Source organism: Eutrigla gurnardus, assembly GCF_963514095.1.
Source record: "Eutrigla gurnardus genome assembly, chromosome: 15".
In the NCBI taxonomy this organism is placed as follows: domain Eukaryota; kingdom Metazoa; phylum Chordata; class Actinopteri; order Perciformes; family Triglidae; genus Eutrigla; species Eutrigla gurnardus.
Window position 1 is genome coordinate 16,568,601 of NC_139938.1, and position 22,177 is coordinate 16,590,777.

The window sequence follows — 22,177 nt, forward strand, 5'->3', positions numbered from 1 at the left end:
TTACATTTACATTTAGGTCATTTAGCAGACGCTTTTGTCCAAAGCGACTTACAATAAGTACATTTGTCAAAAGAAGGAAACAAAGAAACCACGACGTATCATTGCCGATGCAGTAAGAGCTAAAAATAGAACAAGTGCTAGGTCCTCATCTGAGTAAAGTAGTACTTCAAGAGTAACAGTGCTACGATCCGAGTTTTTTTTTTTTTTTTTGCGGGGGGGGGGTCGAGGGAGGGTGTTAGTGGGTCATGCTATGTAGAGTCGAGGTGAAGTCTGAACAGGTGAGTCTTGAGCCTTTTTCGGAAGATGGCAAATGACTCTGCTGTCCTGACATTGGTCGGGAGTTCGTTCCACCACTGAGGCGCCAGAACAGAGAAGAGTCTGGACTTTGCTGAGCGACATTTGTTTGATTTCAGCGATGGTGGTACCAGCCGGCCAGCTGAAGTAGAGGAGCGGAGTGCTCGCTTCGGGGCATGAGGTTTGACCAGTGTTTGAAGGTAGGCAGGTGCCGTTCCATTGATGGCCCTGAAGGCCAGTGTCATCGTCTTGAATTGGATGCGTGCTGCAACAGGGAGCCAGTGGAGGTCACGGAGGAGGGGGGTCACGTGGGAGAATTTGGGTAGATTGAAGATAAGGCGTGCTGCAGCGTTCTGGATACGCTGCAATGGTTTAATCGCATAGGCCGGGAGTCCGGCCAGGAGAGAGTTGCAGTAGTCAAGGCGGGAGATGACCAGTGCTTGGACCAAGAGCTGCGTTGCATCCTTTGTGAGGAAGGTCCGAATCCTGCGGATATTGTAGAGGGCACATCTGCAGGATCGGGCCACAGCAGTGATGTTGGGGGTGCAGGATAGTTGGTCATCGAGGATTACACCCAGGTTCCTCGCAGTTGAGGAAGGAAATACTGTGATGCCCTCAACAGTGACCGACAGGTCCATGTGAGGGCAGTCTTTCCCTGGGATGAAGAGGAGTTCGGTTTTATTCAGGTTAAGCTTGAGGTGATGTGCAGTTGTCCAGACAGAGATGTCAGCCAGACAGTCCGAGATGCGAGTTGCAATGTGAGCGTCAGAGGACGGGGGAAAAGAGAGTGACAGTACTTCTAATACAGAGGCGGAAAGTAACCAAGTACAAATACTTTGTTTCTGTTCTTGAGAAGACTTTTCAGGTATCTGTAGTTGAGTATTTATTTTTCTGATATCTTGTTTTACTTTTATTCTCTACATTTTGCAAACAAGTCGTTTCTTCTCACATTATCAAAACGGGCTTGTTTCATTAATTTAATATGACTGTAAAAAAAACAGCCAGTAGAAATGTCCTTCATAGGGATACTTGACTTTACAGACTAACACTGTGACTTTAATTTTACTGTATTATTGTATATTCTAGTATTTTATGGTACTGTATTTCATTTAATTTCCTTTCAGGGATTAATTTACTGATCTGAAACACAATCAGAAGTAAGTGTGAACACATTCAAGTAATTTTACTGCTTTTGTCGCTCTAAATACAACATGTTAATAAGTTCAGCATACACATTTGACTACTATCTAGATATAAAGACGTGTATATATGAAAGAACAGGACAATTATATTGTAAACAGTATGACAATCGTGCAAAGGGTGCTGGATAAATATGAATATAAATATCTCTCTTTATACTTTTGAGTACATTTCAGAGCGTGTACTTTTTCACTTTTACTTGAGTAAAGAAGTTGAAACAGTAATTTTACTTTTACAATAGTCTTTTGAACACAAGTATCTCTACTTGAGTGTAAAATGTCAACCGCTGTCATCGATGGCGCTATTTCCGACAGCGTTTGAACGCGGCGCCGTCTCCGTGCGGACAGATGTCGTCAACTCTCTCCGCCGCACTCGGATCTGCGGCGATGAGGAGGAGGAGGAAGGAGGGAGGAGGGATCTAAAAATCTGAACTCCTGGATCTGCCCGAGGTGGAGAGATCTCCTCTCACCGAAAGATGAACGGAATCCAACACCGCGGGTCGCGTACATTCAACTTCCCGTCGCGCTTCGGCGGAGTTTACCGTTTATCGGACGCGCAGTAGCCTGGTGAAGTTTGTTTCTCCTCCTGGAGGAGGAGGAGCAGGAGGAGAAGGAGCTCCCGGTGGGTGAACTCCATCACCAGAAAAACGAGCCGCGAGGAGACGTGAAAGTGAGGAAGTAAAAGCCGAAGTTATGAAAATGACCGGAACCATGGAAACTTCTTTCAAACTGGCTCTGAAGAAGCCGCCCTCCCTGCGGACCGCAGAGGTAAACAAAACCACCGTTTCTCTGTTTTAAGTAGTTAGCATCGCTTTGCTAATGTTAGCCTCAATCAAACTGTTGCTTCAGCTCGCTGTATGAGGAGGGAGGGGGGGCGGGGGGGGATGTCACATACAGAGTCCTTCAGGTAATATCTCATTAACACTTTTCCACTGATAATTAGTACACGTTGTACTTTTATTGTACTTTTATTTAATTAGCAGGCTGCCGTTAAAACAGCATTTAGCCGAGTGGCTAGCTTCTGGGAGAGTCATGCTAACAGTTTTCTGCCAAAAATGAAAAAAAAAAAGGGGAAAAAAAGCTTTCCAGGACCAAATGCAGCTTTAAACTGAAGTGCATCATGGTTTAGTTTTGGTGTAACCCGCCCCCTATTTTTTGGGAGATGAACTGCAATGCATTCTGGGTCACCAAATGAAAACATAACATCACAGCTTCCCATCAGAGTTTACGCCTTTAAGCCCAAGAGTTTGTGTAAACTTTAGCTGGAGTTAAATTAAATCACTCCTGTTCTCATGCCTCCTCCTCCTCCTCCTCCCCTACGTGAAGCTGTGGAAACACAGCTGGCTTGTCACTGCTTCAGTATTACACTCTGCCCCCCCCCTCCCCAAAAATAGCTCACCGTTTACTCCCATCCCTGTTTCAGCTGCTGGCAATAGATTTGAAGTGCAAGCACTTTTTTTCCAAAGCGGCATCAGAAGTGTTTTCACACTCGTGAAAAAGGTCCATTTAAAAAAAACGTTCCCCCTCGGCTCTGATCCTCTTGTTTGTTTGTAGGGGTGCATGGTGGGTAAAAAAAGCCCCCCTTTCACGCCTTTCACAGTGCGCTTTTGTACGCACTCGAACACACCGTGAGTTTAGTCCATGAAAACGTACACGACAGTAGATTTGGTCCCTCGTGACGGGGAGGCACTGTCGATGCTGAACCCTCCTACAGATTTAAAGTCTAATAAAAGCCGGGATGAAATGTTCCCCACGCATGTATTCACAATATTTACGTTGGGTTTATTACCATATGCACAGTATAGAAACTAGAGGTGTAACGATTAATGTGATGCATCGATTGTCAGTCCTACCGATTCAACTAAATCCATCTGCTAAATAAGTAGAATGAATTGTTTTGGCTTCACCAATAATCGATATAAATGCGTTTAATCGTATGAATCGTGGTTCTTAATTATGATTGTTTTAAGACTTTTAAGACACTCTCTCCCCTGCCAGCATGTAGCCTATTGAAAAATAACTGAGCATTACATTTTTTGAATTTTTTCCTTGAATCGAATCGCTGTGAAGCCAAAGATTCACACCTATACTAGAAACATGTTTCCCTGTGCAATGAAATTCCTCGTTCCTGTCCACAGAATGCCAAACGATGCCACATCTAAGTATAAAAACAGCTAAATAGTACATAAAGTCATTTAAAAGATAGCGTGTGAGACATAAATGAACCAACGTGCCGTCGAAGCCATAAAAGAAGTGTGAAAGTAAGGGATGGTTGGTGAAGCAGGTGCTCCTGGTACAAAGGTGAAATCTAACCTCTGCACTTAACTGTGAAGATTTATTCCACTATTGTTGGACTGAAGAGGTATTTGTGAGAGTTTGAGACGCGCTGGAGGTTCTTCGTCTGTCTCCCGTTTGCAGATGTTTGGCCTGTAATCTCTCCCACCGCAGCTTTTATGCCTCGTCAACCTTCCCCGGCCTTCTTCATGGGTTTTTCCGTCCAGTCCCCCCCCCCCCCCCCCCCCCTTACCTTTCTCTCGGTGCCATCCAGACGCCCCGGTGGTAAACGCACCACGTATTCACGCTGCGGTGATTTATGGCCGTTTTTTTTAAAAGCTGCGCCCAGTTGCACGTTGGACGTTTATGGGAATTCCAGCCATCACAAAGCCACAGGATCCCGAAGGGAGGACGGGGGGGGGGTGAAGGTGCATGTGAGGGGAGGCAAGGAGGCCAACGGCCAGACTTCTAAGCTTCTGAGCAGAGTAGGAGGTGCAGGCCGGTGTGTGGTCGATGCTGTGCTCTTGCAGCGTACGTAAAGAAACTCGTTAACGAAGATGGTGGTTTGATCTTCGTGAAATTGAAGGTGCAATATGGCAGCACACTTTGATCTTATATGTAGCGGAGTAATGTTTACCTGAGCTTTCCCTCCGTGTGTGTTGTTTGTATGTTGGGATTCGTCGTTGGTTTTTTCACACTTTTTACCTTCCCGGGAAATCAAACGCCGTCCTGTCTGAGTTCATGACATCACCCAGAGGTGCCCGGTGAATTACACTGAGCTGTGTTCACTGTGAATAGCAAGACACACATCGGCTGGTTTACTACAGCGGGAGGAACCCAAAATAAACCATGTTTGTTGTGATTTAATTGCAATAAATGGATAAAAATGATGCCGAAGTAACGACATGATGACGAGAATTTGTAAAATGTCCGAAGTCAAGGTTTGTTAGGTCTGTCTGCAGCATGACGAGCAAACAACTTGTAAAACGCTGGTTTTCTGAATGGAGTTTGGTTCAAATGGAGCTAGGCTATGCTAACATTGTATGTAATGTGAGCTACTATCTAGACCTCTGGGGGACCACAGACAGTCTCTGGTTCCTCCACATAGTCTGGTCTGGTCTCTGGACTAATGTGATGGTCTATCGTAGACCTCTGGGGGACCACAGACGTCCTGGATTTTATCGATCCTACTTTTTGAGTCGTATGTTCGTGTTTACGTTTCATTGCAGTCAAAGAGTCGGTCATTCTTTTAAAACTAAAAACGTATAGATCTCCACTAATTCGGTAGCTTGGCTCATGTGTGCACGAGGGATGGACAATGAGCTGACCGTGGTGAATCTGAATCCCCATCATGGTAGAGAAGTGAAGAATAGAGCAGCACTTAATCTAAGACATTTTAAGACGGTATTTATGATTACCTTATTTTAAGATGTTTGTTTTCTAACAAAATGTAAAATTCCAGGATGTTTTAAAGCACAAATTGAAGCACATTTTTGAATCTCAAATTTTTTTTTACACCGGGACAATCTTTGTTTATGTTTCATTATTACAGGAGCTCCAGCACTAAAACTCCTCTAGTACTTCCTGTTCTTTTGACTTCTTGGCAGCAGCGACTCCGGTGTCGCCCGGGGCGCCGTTGTGCTGTTGGTACAGGATGCGTCAAACGCCATCCCACTGCATTTTTGTTTCACTGATAGACGCCGCAGCAGGGCCCGCCTCCTTCAGGGAGAAATGAAGGCAGTGCTGCCTGACACCGGTGATTATAAAGCTCTAAAATCCCGTCGGTCAACGATGCATTCCAGCACATTTCTGCAGAACACGGCTCGCCGTCGCCGCCGGCTCGCCATCCAAACAAGGGTGTGATCCTCCACAATATTGAGTTGAGTTCAGGCTCGTGTGGACTTTTAAAATGATTTTAGGAGAGTTAAAACTGACTCATGGGTCCAAGCCAACAAGTTTGCTGTCTTCTGTTTGTGGACGGTGTGTTTGGCTAACGGCTATCTGAAGTACAAATACACACTCCGCTGAGTCATCGCCACAGATCGGCTGCTGCTGGTTTGATTTGGGTCTCTGGAAGTTTGTATGAACTGTTGAAGAAGCAGATTAACGTTTGTTTTTTGGGTTTGATTGAAGCGTGGAGACGGAGACGGTTCGCCAAATGGTCAAAAGTCTGATTCTTCCCCAGGATGACGTGTTGATGCTTCCAATCATTTAATTGGTTTTGCTTGTGTTCTTTGTTTGCACCAGTTAGATCGAGGATGAGTGTACCAGGATTAAAAGTGTATTGAAAGGTTGTTGTGACACGTTTAAGAAAGTGGGTCACGCTAGCGCTTTTATTGCTCTGTATTTCAGCCCGAGGACAAAGTTTTATATCGTAGAAGTGGTGTTTGAGTTGAGACACTAACCTCATTAACCTGCGGCGAAGTGGTGCATGTAGTATTTTGAAAACACAGTTTTAGAAAAGAGGACGTGTGTGTGTGTGTGTGTGTGTGTGTGTGTAGCCGGGGTTTGGTGAGAGTTTCTGCTTCGAGAGGTTCCCAGCGTTTGGCTGGCATTTATTGTTTAGTTGTTGGGAGACCTGTGGCTTCGGCAGCTGTTGATATGAAACTGACATGATGACACTTCCTGTCGCAGTGGCGAACCTTTAACCACATTACACTGATGATCACTGACTTGCTAGACAAACATGTAATCAAAGCAGTGGGAGGAAGTGAAAGGATCGGCCTGGGTGTGGGACGGTTTGGGATTACATCGGGGATCAGGAAATGTAATGCTTGTAATCAGTGGATTGTGGTCAATTTGAATTATCAAGATTGTGAATATTGTCATGAGTGACTTCAAAAAGCTGTTCCCTTTCACTGTGAAAAATGAAGCCTTATTTAAAAATATAGGATAAAAAAAATACACATTTTAAATGTATTTATCATTTATTTATTCAGGGAGACGGCATGATTTCTGATTTTAATTTTAAAGATTTGTTTTTCGCTAAAAGACGATGTGTCGCAATAAAATTCTTACAAAAAAGATACCTGAAAATTCTACTTAAATACAGTAACAAAGTATTTGTACTTTGTTACTTCCCACGGTGAATCGGTCTCTATTTTTTTTTTACAATGATAGTGAGCTAGCCATCTTTCTTAATCACCAAAATGTTTTTTGATTTATTGATAAAATGTCGGTATCGTTGTTATCTGGAGAATATCTCAATTATTCTGGCCGACACGATGCAACGTGAAATATTTCACATCGTCCCACGTCGGAGTGAGACGGGAGGAGCGTCCTTCTGAGGTCTGAGAGATCCAGCAGGTAATCACTAAAGTGATGACAGAGAGGCTGAAGGAAGCAGACGACGGTCGACGGAAAGCTTCAAATGAAACTTGAGGGCAGAAGCGATGGAGAGAGTGGGAGTTTGTGCTTTTTTATGAGGTGAAAGAATGAAATTGAGAGACGAGGGCATCAGACCACCTGTGTGTTGAAATGAACTTCACTAAAAACTCATGCTAGGGTCCATGGATGATGATACGATATCCAACTTGTTTTCCCATTAATGTACAAAAAATGTAGTAGTAGACTAATGTAAGTTAAGTTTCAGTAAACCCAGCATGACGTGAACACACAACAAACCTGAATGTGCCAGCAGACTGCAGCTTTGAGAGAGAGGGAGTCTGAGATGAGTACAGAGGAGTCTTGTGTGTGAAACGTAGCCTTGGAAGACGGCGTGTTTGTAAGTGTGTGTGTGTGTGTTTAAATGGGTGAATAAACACAGCCTTCCCCTGACCTGCAGCACTGAAAGCAGCTCCTTGTGGAGCCAATAAAGGCCCTCCTAACTGAACCCGAGGGCCTGTGGACTGGAAGGCAGGCGGATGCTCAAAACAAAACAAAGCTTTTGGCCATAGCTGCTGTAATAGTGTATGGTCGCTGGTTTCAAAGAGCTGCGTGTGAGAAGTGATCACTTCTAGACCTCCTTATGGACCACCGCGGTGACTAGCACTGACGCGATATGAGACAGTCGATATCAGCTTGTTTACCGCTATAATGGTGCCGTCATCCACGCTGTTTACTTTGCTTGTTGAACTGTGAGGCTCTCTCTCTCTCTCTCTTTTTTCCTCAACCTGTTTTTGAAGTCTGTCATTCACCAGCCGGGCGACAGCGACAGCCGGCTTTGTCCCGCTGGGTTTGTTTGAATGTAAACACGTCAGCGTTTCCTCTGGGTACCATCAACCACACAGCAGCCCGACAGTGGGAGTGCTACCGTGTGTGTGTGTGTGTGTGTGTGTGTGTGTGTGTGTGTGTGTGTGTGTGTGTGTGTGTGTGTGTGTGTGTGTGTGTGTGTGTGTGTGTGTGTGTGTGTGTGTGTGTGTGTGTGTGTGTGTGTGTGTGTGTGTGTGTGTGTGTGTGTGTGTGTGTGTGTGTGTGTGTGTGTGTGTGTGTGTGTGTGTGTGTGTGTTGTGGAAAGCGCAGCTGCATTCCACACAACGTGAATGGACGGATATCGTCAGCTCCGACCTGTTTGGGGAATGCAGGCCGAGGCCACAGGTGGACTCACCTCGCCTAGTTCAGTCGATCAGTTACCACGGTTACCATGGCATTTTTTTTCCTACGTCAGTTGATCGTTTGCATTGCCCTCCATAAGAGTGTGTCAAATAAGGACTTGGATATGACATGTCTTTCTGCATTGTGTTGGTTTGCCAACAGATTAGATAAACTCTCTGCAGATCACGAGTGCATGCAAGGTCACCCAACAATCCCCTGACCGTCCGCAGAGACCCGGCTGACGTCCGCTGTGTTTCCCTCCAGTAGCTGAGCAGGAAAACCTTGTTCACTGTATTTCTTTTAAAGGCCGTGCTCTGCAGAAACGTTTCCTCCACCACAACCAGCCTCCACATTCAAAAGCACACAAAAAACAAGATGACGCTGGGCGAACTCAAGGCTTCAGACCACGTAGCTTATCACCATTGTGATCTACGCGGTCCAGCTATCTCTACAAGCCAACGGCAGCTTTACAAAAAAAATGCAAAGAAGCTGTTTTCGGTGTGATGCACAAGTGGCATCTTGTTCGTAACCTTTGTGACCTTCAGGATATTTTCGAAGGCGTATTGCTGCGGGGGGTGTGTTCAGGAGAGTATGTAGGTCTCAAACATCCCGCCTTGTAAATCCGCCAGAGACCGGTCTGTGGTCTACAGCAGCAGCAGCATTCCTGATAGCTGATACACCAGGGAAGGAAGGCGACCTGGCAGAAGAACTGACGGCTCTCTTGCTCTGAACCTCGTCGTTGTTTTTGCCCACGAAAATCCAAAATGTTGAGAACAGGGGGTGAAGGTTAGAGCACATTGTCTCCAGAGGTCTGAGCTGTTGACGGGGATTTATTTATGCAGTCTGCCGAGATGAGTCAGGACTTTGAAGACCAGAGATTAGAAAATGCTTTTGTGTGTTTGTGTGCGTCACTTCCTCTTGCATGTGTCTGCGAGTTCAGTTGTGTAACGCGTGATTGGTTATATTTAACTTCATGAACACTTACTGGACATGACGATGTACCTGCTGTTACTCCGTTAGCACCCCGATCCACCAGGATTGTGTTTTTCATGGCACTGCAAATCTCTTTAAATAATCTAGTAATATAACGGATTTTTAGTGACGAGAGATGAACTCCTTCTCCCGTCACTGGCCCGCCAACATTATTGTTTTTAAGAGGATGTAGCGGGCCCAATCATAAAGCCGGTGTAGAATCTGGTATCGTATGAAACCAGAGGACCTGATGAATCCTTTGGTACCAGCCACGTCTCGCTCGCTTGTTGGGAAGATTGGCTGGAAATGCTCCAAAGTCAGGCTGGATTTTGGCGAGGGGTACCCATGAGTCTCCCCTTTAGAGACACGCCCACTTTATGATAATCCAATGCAGTGTTGGCCTACTTTTCATGCAGTATCAATGTGTTCGTGATTAGCTGTTTGTTTCTGAGATTTTGCCGTAACGTGTGAAGACTTTACTTCGTCTCCGTCACTCCAACACGAGCTGGTTACGGAAGAGAAATTATGACAAACTCTCTAGTTTCACCCGTACTTCTGACCAACAACCCCATACGTGATTATATTCGCTACAAACCAAATTGATGGAAATGCTCCTAATTCACATTACTTTTCTTCTTTGCTTGACAATTGATTGGAAACATGGCTGAGGGCCCGTGTCCACATCTTTTTTCTCTTCAACGAGCGGATTATGTGCGGCGGCCTTGAACTTCTCAGAACAGCGCTGTGATGATGTCACTGTTGTGGCCACGTCCATCAAACAGAAACCATCAAACGGAGACAGAAAAGCCGGTTTGTTGGAGCAGATCGGCCGGACGGACACCCAACGTAGCTGGTGAGGGCTGGACTTGTATCGTCCGTCAGATTTCTGTGAAGCAGCAGCATCCTCCGGTGCTCATGGGGGCAAAAAACCAACGTCAAACAAATGCATCGTGGCCCAGATGGATGGAATGCGAAGGGGCGATGCTCGTCGATGGTACCACAGTGTTTACAGTGGTGATGTGCCAGAAACAGCCACAAACACAGTCGACTTTTCTGGAGCTCTGCTGCTCACATGTTTTACCCAGATTGTTCTTTTGGAAGCCCCTCTGTAGTTCTTGGCAGAGTGAACAGGTAGAAGCACACCTGCTGCACATGCTTCTTCAACACTTTGTATACATTCTTTACTGTTGTGCAGCGCAGATACGTAGACTCCAGCTCAGTTACCATTATTGGTCTGCGACACTGATTCGAATACACTCTTGCATTTTAGCTTTGGTCCAGTTCCTCTTGACACTATGGGATTATATAGGATTTCATCACAATAATCAATTCTTCAGTTATTGGAATAATCATAAATATTGTCACGAGTCACCAGAAAAAGCCTTCTGGCTCGCTATCATGGTAGAGAAGTGAAAAATAGAATGATTTTTAAATTTATTCATCCTGTATTCAAGCAGGGAGATCCTATGATTCATGATCATCTTATTGAAATAATGTAATTGTTAACTTAAAAGGATGTTCACCAAAATAAGATGCGTGTCTTATCAGTGACGCAATACATAAATGTAGAGTGATTCCAGCGTGTTTTAGTGGCTAACTTCCGTTTCCCTGGACTTTAGCGTACTTTTTGAAAGCAGGTTTTCAGGGACCGAGATTCCCACATTTTCCCATTAAATCACAGTCAATGGACCGGCTGCCAGCCGCTCCCAGTGATTGTGATCGAGTCTGGAGCGCCGACAGAAGCTGTGTGTTGTGGGAGGCCTCTTGTTTGGCAGATCCCACCGTGGAAACACTGAGTCACGGCGTCCACATCAGAAGAGAGCGACCACGCTTTCCCTTCAGCCCAACGAGGGCTCGCAGTGATCGATCGCGGTGAATCATCATCATTGGCATGATAATCGTGAATATCCCCATGAGTGACTTGAAAAAGCCGTCTGGCTCACTGTCATCATAGAGACGTGAAAAATAGAGCCTGATTTTTAAAAATACAGGATACAAAAATACATGTATTCATGCTTTTATTCATGCAGGGAAACTATATGATACATGATCTCCTTATTTAAAATGATTTGATTGTTCACTAAAAAAAGCTGTCTTATCTGTGACTAAAATATTTCTTGAAAAGGGATTACAGGTTTTTTTTTTGTAATTTTTAAGCACATTTTGATGCTTATTTCCAATATAATGGTGACATTAAACTTCATATCGACCCAACACCTCAAAGCCAGGGTGCTAATATTAAAGCAGCATATTAGGCAAGTGGATTAAAAAACAAACAAACACAGAATTTACTTTTTGTCCTTATTTTATGTAATTTATTATTGGTTTCTTTTAAAGTTGTACGTACATTTAGATATAGAAATGTTTCATTTCAGACCACGTGCTGCAAACAAATCTATAATCTGCTATTGTGTAGAAAAAATGCAAAAATAGAAGAATAAAATAGAATAGAATTGCTTAATTGTGCCTATTTCCTGCTCTGCACCTATTTTTTTTTAAAGTCATCAATACTTTAGAGAAATATTTTGTCTTCAAATCTCATCTTCTATCTTTGCTTGTGCCTCACGCTCACTCTGAGCCTAGCAGCTTACCTGTAACGTTTTTTTAAAATGTTTATTTAATTACATAACGTCGGACTTGCAGAGAAGGCATCACACTGTGAACCCGAGACGCTACGAGAGGTTGTTTTCATAGCATTCCTGTCTGAGAGACAATTTGCCTTCCGCTTCTATGACAAGAATGAAGCCGGGCTGGAAATGACACCTCTTCTTCTACCTCGTCATTGTTGCTGCGTTCTTGTGCACACAGTCACTTGTAATCATATTCCCAAAGCAGCGATGCAGCCGGCTGCCAGTTCCCAACGTCACCAAAGCTTACGTTATTAATTTCCTTCCCGTAGGCTACTTTCATTTCACGTAGGCTAACTCTGATGAATCACGGAACTCTTTACGCACCAGGGAGTTTTCTTTCCTCAATGCTATACTGAAACTGGTTTTATCATGAGACGACTAGTTAGTTGTTATCTCATGTTATTCACGTGAGTTTTATCACAGGATTATTTGTGTTTTCGTGTCAGGTTTACCTCCATGTCGTAAACCTCCGACGATGTTTCATCCATCATGGCTGAAATAACCACTGTTGTCCTTCGTACAAGTCCCAGATACGCTGGGAAGCCAAACTCCGTCCTGTCTGAGTTCATAACATCGTCATTCACTGTGAATAGCAAGAAACACATCGGCTGGTTTACTACAGCGGTATGAACCCTACATTTAGTTGTGATTTAATTACGATAAATGGATAAAAATGATGCCGAAGTAACCACATAATGACGACGACTTGTAAAAAGTCTGAAGTCATGGTTTGTTGGGTCTGCCTGCAAGACGACAAGCAAACCACTTTTAAAATGCTTGTTTTCTGAATGGAGTTTGGTTCAAATGGAGGCTCTGCTAACAGTGTAGCTGCTCCATAAAATGACATAATCTATACATAAATCCGGAAGCAACCTTGTTGTTGTAGAAAGTCTCGGATGATCCACTTTTCAAACCATTTTTAGATTTCTGTATGTTATTCAGTCTATGGATACAACTTTTTTTTTGAAGAAAACATGCTTTTCAAACCCACGGCGGCTCAGATTATGACCCTTCTGTATTTACTTGCATGTTACAGGAATATGAGCTCATATAAGTATTTAATTACAGCATCTGCAAGTTAGTGCAGTAAAGCACTAAAGGCTCATGCAGCCCTCATTCAGAAGTCTGCACCTGGAGGCCGCCGGCGTGATTGAGCAACATACGTGAAGGGAGCATGCATGCATCTCCCCGAGGCGCTTCGCTTTACAGGGAATTATGGGAAGAGCGGGTTGAACAAACTGCACAGGGCGACCATGTAACACGTACAAACACGATGGCGTGCGGTTCTGTGCAACTCGCCACTCTATTTACCCAATCCGCTCATTTTCCTGACTGACTCACCTGGTGAATCACTTCCTGTTTCACTCAATCAACTGTTTGTTGAGTCACTCGCTCACATTTTCTTTTAACGCTCATTCATTCACTTGTCCTTGCTCAGAAATATATTCACTTTTTTTTCACACATTCTGCTGCTTGTCTGCGCGGTTAGTTGCGTTGTTGTTGTTGTTGTTGTTGTCAGCCTTTCATTTAAGCGCTCTGTCGTTCGCACGCTCTATCAGTCGCTCTCCGGATTCCTCTGCGGTTTGTTCGGTCATCTCCTTCACTGACGACGTTGAGAAGGATACGGGCGCTCACCTCTGGAATGCTGGGAATGTGACAGCTGGACTTCCTGCCCGTGGCTCCGACACACGATTGTGTTAAACAATGAGCGGGGAGTGTAAACACAGTGGCGTCTTCGTCATATAGAAAGACTGCTCGTCCCGAAGCATAGGCATGCCATGAATTTATGTCACGGTTAGCCCGGGTAAATGTACACAGAATGCACAATAGAGTGAAAGTAAAATGTAGAACAACTGGAAAAAGGGCTTGGTTAATTAACAAATCACAAAGCAGCTGTAATTAAAGAGTACCAAAACAGACTAAGAGGGGAGTAAGATCCAATATTTGCTCGGTTCCAGTTCTGATTGAACTGGAACCAGCTGCTGATGGCAGAATATACACAATTGAATCTGGGAATTCTTGATTAACTGTGAATGTATGCATTTTTGTTGAAAAGAAAAAACATTTGTTTCCCCCTTCAGGTGTAACTACTACACAGGCTGCTCTTATCTGCACAGCTGCACTTTGACACGGTTCACATTCATCACTGGTTTTTATCAGATCAAATCGGAGCGGCTCATTCCATTCGGTTTGAACCGTCGCCGACAGCGCTGGCTTTATATTAACCCGGTGTGTGCACCACAGGGCACGATAACGGGGCCACGTTACATCACTTTACTGCAACAATCACGCTGTAAAAGCATGGAATTCATATGCAAATGTGCTCACATCTGTTTGTATGTAGTGTATTACATGAATTCTAAACTAAAAAGTAGAAATACTCTGCTTAGATTGTATATTAGATTGTGTAAAGATTGCTTATTTCAATATGGATGTGCAGCATCATCAGGGATCAGCGACGAGAAGGAGATCTCCTGATTTACTGAATGTTGACTGATAACGATCGGCAGTCCAACGTTATGTCACATTGTGGTGGTTAAACTCATGCTACTCCATGCAAAGGGGCAGCGGCAGCAACAAGTCAAGTCATTTTAAGCATTTCAGACACACGCATCCATCGAGACCCAATGAAAACCATCCAAATTAATTTGGATTGATTCATCAGCAACAAAAATTATCTGCCCTTGTGGTGTTGTTCATCAATGAATTCCCCTCAAAGTGCTTTCCCTTGATGCCCGTGGCAACCGGAGCAGAGGTCAAGACCTGGGAAGTGACCGCGTCTGCTCCCAGCTGAATGCCCGCCGAGTCCCCGTTCATTGACGAGGGTCGGCTCGGCCTTAGAAGCCTGATTGGACTACGGATGTTCATGAGAGGAAGTCCAGACTCAGCAGATGCGAGCCGTTAAGTGGGCACGTCTGAGGAGCTGGAAACGACTTAGAGTGAGGTGAGGCTTCAGTGATGTCAGCGGTCACTTCCTGTATCTGCCATAAAAGGAAAAACCAAACGCTGACTGTGCATGGCGGCGTCTGACCAGGCCGCTGTGTACTTAATAGATTTTCAGTGGTGAATTTGTTCTAGGCGTTCCCTGCAGGTATGCATTCTTGTGCTTTTCAAATATGTGTTTTCATTTGCCTGGTTTTTATATTTTTATATTAGTCGAAGGGCTGAGAGAGTTTCAGAGTGAGCTTAGTTAATAGGGAAGCTATCAGGTTATGTCTGCAGCGATAAGGAGCTGATGGGATTTGTGTAGCAGCTGGTTCATGATGTCATGATGTTCACTTCTGATGCTGTGATTCAGCGCCACACACCACAATATTTTCCATGCAAATTTATTCAAAACTATAGTGCGGCCACATGTTCTACGGACATGGAAAAGCTAGCTGAGGTTTAAAAAAATTATATGTAGTTATTTGTTTTTCTCCCTGTGTCTTTGATAATGATACATTTGTACGGTTTCTATGGCGTAACTGCTTACGATCTGCACTAAATCCCCCCTCAGCCAACATAAATAGTGGCTTTTAAGGCCCAACTCTCCCATTTATAGGAAACCTTTAAAGGATGATGGCTGTTTTCTTTGAATCTGACCAAGAAGAATGACGCATGCACACGAGTCACCGGTTTCTTTTAGTGAAAGCAGTGGTTAAAGCGTTTCTGCTGATGTTTGAAGTTCTCACCAGAGAAACCATGTGCTTCACCTGGTTCCTACGGAAACATCTGAGGCGTGCAAGAAACCAAACAAAAACACAATCAAGTCCAGCAGAACCCAGGTCAGCTGTGAGAGGCTCACACCCACACACAACTGGAAACTGAACAAATCCTTTGCTCCGTTCTGTTTTTGATTTATGCGTGGGAGAAGTGGAGCAGAGCTGCCTGTCTGACGGAGATCAGCTGTTCCATATCTTTGGCCTCCGTGCAGACGACCAGCTACACTACTGGTTCGTGCATCATTTCAGGACTCTATGTGTTTCATCAGCTGATTGAAACACTTAGAAACGCAGCGCTGTTCACTTGCATGCTCCTTTATTCTTGTGTTTTTCCTGCCTGAACTTAGCTCACTTTGCAAGCCAGCAGGATTCTCACGAGGTCGCAAGGTCACGTGAAAATCCATCTTCGAGTGATACGTTTTTGTCCGGTAAGCCAGAGTCCAGCTACTGTCGGTTGTGGGCGTGGCTTGGTGTGTGTGTGTACGGAGAGGCATGGTGGCTCCGTTTTTCTCTTTTTCCTGCTGAACGTGGAAAACGGGCGTTTAAGTACTCTGCTCCCTCTGATTGGAACCAGCTAGGGAACCACCTGATCTTCAGGAGCTCGTCTCATTGGACACGTTTAAAGAGACGCTCAGAAGTACAGATACTTGTGTTCAGAAACACTGGTAAAAGTAGAAGTACTCATTCAACTTCTTGAATATTTGTATTATTTAGTCACACATAAGGCAATCAAATAATTATGCGTAATGCATGAAAACATTTAAATAAATACATAAAATGTAGTTTTGTATTATTCGACTTGAAACCCTATGTATCACTTATTTTTTGTAAGTCACTCATAACCATAGTTACGATCATCCTGATGGAAACTCACCACGGTCAACTTACTGTGTATATAATTATTATTCAGCAGCCCACCTTCAGCTGAGCTCTCTGTGATCGGGTCGTCCAGCAGCGATGATGAGGGGAGACGCATGAAAGGCCACTTTAAAGTGTCAAACTTAAACGATCTAGATTAGAGGTAATGGCTGAGTTAAAAGGGGAGGAGCCTGTAACAAAGGTGCGGACTGTGCTCTCGTCCAGCGCAGGGAAATGATGGACGAGTTCAAAACGAGTTGGTAATGAGAGGCAGACGGAGCGGAGAACATTTGGGAAATTACTTTTCAGGGTGTTTGAGATGTCTTCGAGGTTCGTGAAGCCAGTTTGGCTGCGAGAAGTCCAGTGTAATGACTGCAGACGAAACATTCACGCTTTCCATGGCTTCAAAGCGTGAGTGGAGCATAATGGGCATAAAAGAAAAAAAGTGTCATTGATGCTCGGTTTTTTTTTTATTTAACTGCAGTAAAAACATTAAGAAATAGCTTTTTGCTTTTTTAAATCACCAATTTTAGGACAAACAGAAAGATCACCGCTGCACCTGAACAAAGAGCTAAAAATGTGAGTGCTCACACTTTTCCACGCCGCCACAGAAAGTTCATGCATATGTAGGGAAGGGGGGGACTTCCTATGCCCTCTTCATTCATTTCTGCAAAGAAAAACTGCAGCTAAGATTACATGAAGGGTCAGATTTTCCATTTCTGTGTGGCAGTGTTTTTTTGCGCTTGTGTGGCTGTTTGGTTTGGCTCGGCGGAGGACAAGGCAGCTGGTGTGGTGCGTTCAGGGCCCGCTCTTCTTCTAATTGGAGTGAAGGAGGAGCGTTGTGACGTTGTGTGTGCAGATTCATCTTTCCCACGAGGGAGGAAAATATTCATCCCATAAGTTTCTACTCGTTGCTAACGAGAAGACCCTTTTTGTTCGCGTCTATTTCAGGCTGCGTTCAGGGCTGTTATTTTTCCTTCCACGCCACGTGTTTTGCCGGGGATTTGACTCACGAGCGTAGGTTCATACGCCGAGTCCGAGTCAAGTACGAGTCAACTCCTCTTTTCCCTTTCACCACTGTTTCCATAAACCCCGCTCCACCGCCGCGACTGTCGTCACCGGGGCTTATTACCAACCCACCTACTTAGTATTTCAGCGCCGGAAAACCTCTCAGGATCCAGGACTCCAGCGCTGGGGTTGTTTTCAGGCGGGGCATTGGCTCGTGTCACTCGTCAAGCTTTGAAACGATTCGCAGAGTGATCAGACTCATGTGTGTTCAATTCTGCAGGATCACGTTTGTGGTAATAGGGGGGGGGGGGGGGGGGGATCTGGGTCTGCTTCTGAAAATCATTTCTTTGTTGAGGAGAAAAAGAGGGCTGTGAGCCAAAAACAGAGGGGGAGATTTTAAGTGCTGCAATTGTTCTTGAACCCTCACTGGATGCGGACGGATTCGGCTGCAGCAGATAACCATCCCGTCTGGAGGATCATAGTCCACCTCGTCGGCCCTCGTAGGCTCCAACCGCCGAGGCTTAAAGGCCCTGACGCACCAAGAGCTAGCCCTGGACTAGTGAATCTGAACGTGAGAGACGAGATGTGACGATGTTAACAAACCAGATAAACAGATGATGGCAACACATTACATTGTGTTTAAATGATATTAAGCTTATTAATTAAAGACTTTTATGCATCCCTAATTCAAATCCAATCCATGGAGTATTGGTGTGAAACCTGCTCGTGTTCACAGGCTGACCAGAGCTTCTCCACTAACGAGGTGATGCTAACTAAAAGCATCGCGATCGAGGCAGCTACTCAAAGAGGCTCCCATCTAATTCTATTGACTCGTTGTTACAGTCCCTGTGGGCGTCAGTGAAACTCAAACAGAGCATCTTCGGTGTTGCAGATGTGAAGGGGGGGGGGGGGTTGTGCAGTTTATAGAGCAGGGCTGACCTGTTTCTCTGGTGTACAGGCTGAATACTGGAAAGTTTTGTGGGACGCTGTAACTTCAGTGGTATCCCACAGAGAGAGGATCCCCATCCATCACCATGTCATCACAACACTGCACTAAAAACACTTTTCAATTAGATATATATATAACATATTAGGATGAACAAAAACATAAATAAACATAATAACAAATTATTATTATTATTATTATTAACTTGTCATCTATCTATCTATCTATCTATCTATCTATCTATCTATCTATCTATCTATCTATCTATCTATCTATCTATCTATCTATCTATCTATCTATCTATCTAGACAATATAACGTGTGGATTTAAACATTTTCTAATGGAATGAAACATTAAATCACATTAAATTTTACTTGCCGTGTGTTGAAGTATGTGCATTGTGAACCTGCTGCTGACTCCTGGAGCAGCGATCCTTGTTGGTCCTGTAGACCAGCAGTGTTGACACTAAGCTCGGGGAGTAAGTACGTAATGTAAATGTTGAAAGGCCGGCGTGCAGGCAGGATGTTAGCCAAGCTGTTTGCTCTGCTGGCTTGAATGGACGTGTTGTGTCTTCTGTCCACAACGTCCTCTCTGTGTCACTGATAAGCCCTCCACCGCCGTTCCACACTGTGCATTCTGGCGGAGGCGGCATTGAACTCCCGACAGAAGGCGACTTCTCCATGAAAAGTCCATTTTTATCCCGAAAGATTCAGTGGAGGAATTTTAAACTGTGTTTTAATTCCACCGCGGGGTTCACGACCCCACTCTGCAGTACACGGCAGGTCCTTAAACCCAGCGAATGAAAGATGCAATATTCCAAACGGTATGAAAATGTGACACCCATGCTTTTCTCACGGGTCCACAAAGGACTTAATGTCCTGCTGCATACAGAGCTGCTGGAGTTATGGAGAGCGGAGGTTTGCTTGGGACAATGGGGACAGTTGGGACAGTGTCCTTCTTGTTGTTACTGCTTTTAGTTATGGCACATACAACAAAAAAACCCACGATGCTACATCCTCACATCCAACTAACAAAGCATCGACTGTTTTCTGTGCGGCATAACTTCAAACTTTTACATTTGCATTTGCATTCAAAAGCCGACGCCGCTCTGTCTCCTCCCCCAACACAGTTTGAGTTAGAAACGCCTCCAGAGTTGGACTTGGAGGTTTACAGTAGCTGGCTTCATCGCTTGTTCATGTGGGAGTGTCTCAGCATGTCAGAAATATCTGTCTCTGGATGGGGAAACAGGCCGCATGTGCCGGGGTGCTCGAAACAAACGCACTCACATCTACTGTTACTATTAAGTTCAGATTCAAGGGCTGTGGTCAGGTCACATGACAGCTCTGGCTGTGGTCGGGTCACATGACGACTCACATCCACCTTTGCATTGTCCTCAGATGAGTCAAATGTGTCACTATCTCCTGCACTAAAGCCTGTTGACTGAGAGTGATGTTTCTGCCAGCAGGTGGCAGCAGCACTGTAGATACCTGAGGCCGTCTGACATCACACACACACACACACACACACACACACACACACACACACACACACACACACACACACACACACAGCTGGCATCAGAGCCTCACTGATCACCTCCATTGGTCTTATTTTTAGCTTGACAGCCAGGCGTCTGAGGTTTTCAGATGTTTCTGCAGTCAGCTGCATCTTCAAAGAGTCGTCTTTTTAGCACCTTGGAGAAACGGCCTTCTTCATCATCTTCATCTTCATCTCTGCCGTGTGAAGCCATGTGGGGAATCTGGAACATCGGCACGCCGTAGCTTAACCACTGGCACGCCAGGAATAAGTTATTTTTGTAAACATCCGACCAAATGACCTTTTTCTCGGGCCTTGAACTGGTGTGCATAGTGTGTAACCACAGACTGGATATAAGAAGGGGGCGTCGTCATGGCGACGTCACCCTTTTTTGAAAGGTGGAGTGAAGTGTGGAGCGTTGAAAGTGTTGAAATAAAATCTGCTGAGGGCTTAACGGACGTCTCTCCTGAGGTCGTCCTAATTCCAGACGGCAGTCATCATGCCGACACATGAGTCTCCAGGGAGGACGGGCCAAAAGGTCAAAGGTCACAGGGAGGTGCTCGTGACACAACATTTTTGTATCGTCCCCGCGCCAACCGAAGAGCGACGAAGTGTTTCCCTTCTCCGTTGTGGGCGGGACTTCTTTGCTACAGAGTTATACTACTACATTAGAAATATGGGGGTCGTTGCTCCGAGTGTAGGCCACCAGAAACACAGAGCCACACCCGAAGTTCAAGCCCAAGCAGAGAGTAAACGAGCGTGGGTGGTGTAGTGATCACATTACATCTCTCTGGGAGACCACCGGTTCAGGGGGCAGAGACCCCCCCCCCCTCCTCGGACATCCTGCTGTCTGTCTGGCTCTATTGATGACCTGCTTAAACCAATCGATAAGTTAAACAGGGCAGCTGGCTTCATGGATGCAGAAGAAGCAGTATGTTTGTTGTTTAATTGGCATGCAGTAAAATTAGACAAATTAAGATTGTCAAATAGTTGACGATCCGATCAAAGGAACCTGATTCGACGACCAATCGAAAAATGTGTCAGAAAATGTGGTAATGAAATAAAGCCATCATTCATAAATAACAGCATAAGTCCTTCCTCCCTCCCTCCCTCCCTTCCTTCCTTCCTTCCTTCCTTCCTTCCTTCCTTCCTTCCTTCCTTCCTTCCTTCCTTCCTTCCTACCTACAGCACAGAGGTGTTTCTGGTCCGGTTTCATCGAGTTGTTTTCATTTTTTTATATTCTATTATTACCAACGCGTTATAATATCTCAGACACAACGGATCACGTTGTGGAGTTTTGCTTGCGAGCTTGCATCCCGGCAGCATTTTTGACAGAAAACACATCTGCTGTTAACTTGGTATCCGAATAACTGATCAGTCTGACGTCATTGATACCCGATCCAGCTGAGTTGGTATCTGAGGACCGATTTTTCTGTGAGTGTTTGAGTTACAAGTTTGGTCTGGCTCTCAGTATTTGTTTAAAAGGCTCTAAAAAATACAATTCCAGAAATCCTCAATCTGCGTGAGCGCCGTGTAAACGAAAGCAGTCGTGAGGAAACGGCATTCCAACGAACGGCAACGTGCTGCAAATCTGAATTTGTCTTCTGAGGATTTTCAGATTTATGAGTTGGGATTAGCCCGTTGTAACTGTCCCGTTTCTTTTGTGTACGTGTGTGTTCTTGCTAAACTGCAGCTGTGCTTTTTTGGCTTCATACTCAAGAGGGATGATTGTTGGGGGAAAATGTGTTTCTGGTTTCAGACGTGAGGCGACGAGTATGCAGCTTCTACTTGGCTGCTGGACAGTCGGATTTTACTATTTAAATATGGTCATGTGGTTCAGCTGCTTACTTCCAACAGACCATCCCGATCTGGTCCTCGACATTAGCGACTAGAAAATGACGAAGAAAAATAGAGACTAGACGATCATTTCAGTTCAAACTTACAGTAGAAGGACTTTGAAGGACAAGTTTGATATTTTGGGAACTAGACTTCCACTCTCGTGTCTGTTCCCTTAGTATGGAGCCAGCCACGTTAGCTTAGCATAGAGGAAAAAGAGACGCTAGCCTAAGTTTTTTTTTTTTTGTTTGGTTGCCCCTGCGGCGTCGCTACCGTCACTGCCATGCTACCGATGCAAATAGCTAATAAGATAGCTTAGCTTGGAACAATAACGTTTAGCTTGAGTAATGGAAGCTAACGTTGCTCCAGAAACCAGATGGAGCCAGA

The 22,177-nt window shown here is 44.7% G+C and overlaps 1 protein-coding gene across 2 annotated transcripts in view; it reads left to right on the top strand.

Moving 5' to 3' along the window:
* The first annotated feature begins 1,920 nt into the window (after positions 1 to 1,920).
* rapgef6 (Rap guanine nucleotide exchange factor (GEF) 6) overlaps positions 1,921 to 22,177 on the top strand; it is a 105,373-nt gene continuing 85,116 nt past the window's right edge. For both annotated transcript variants that reach the window (XM_084028777.1, XM_084028778.1), the window contains exon 1: positions 1,921 to 2,261. In XM_084028777.1, coding sequence (XP_083884903.1) covers positions 2,187 to 2,261 — 75 coding nt within the window. In that variant the 5' untranslated portion in view covers positions 1,921 to 2,186. The remainder of the gene's footprint in view (positions 2,262 to 22,177) is intronic.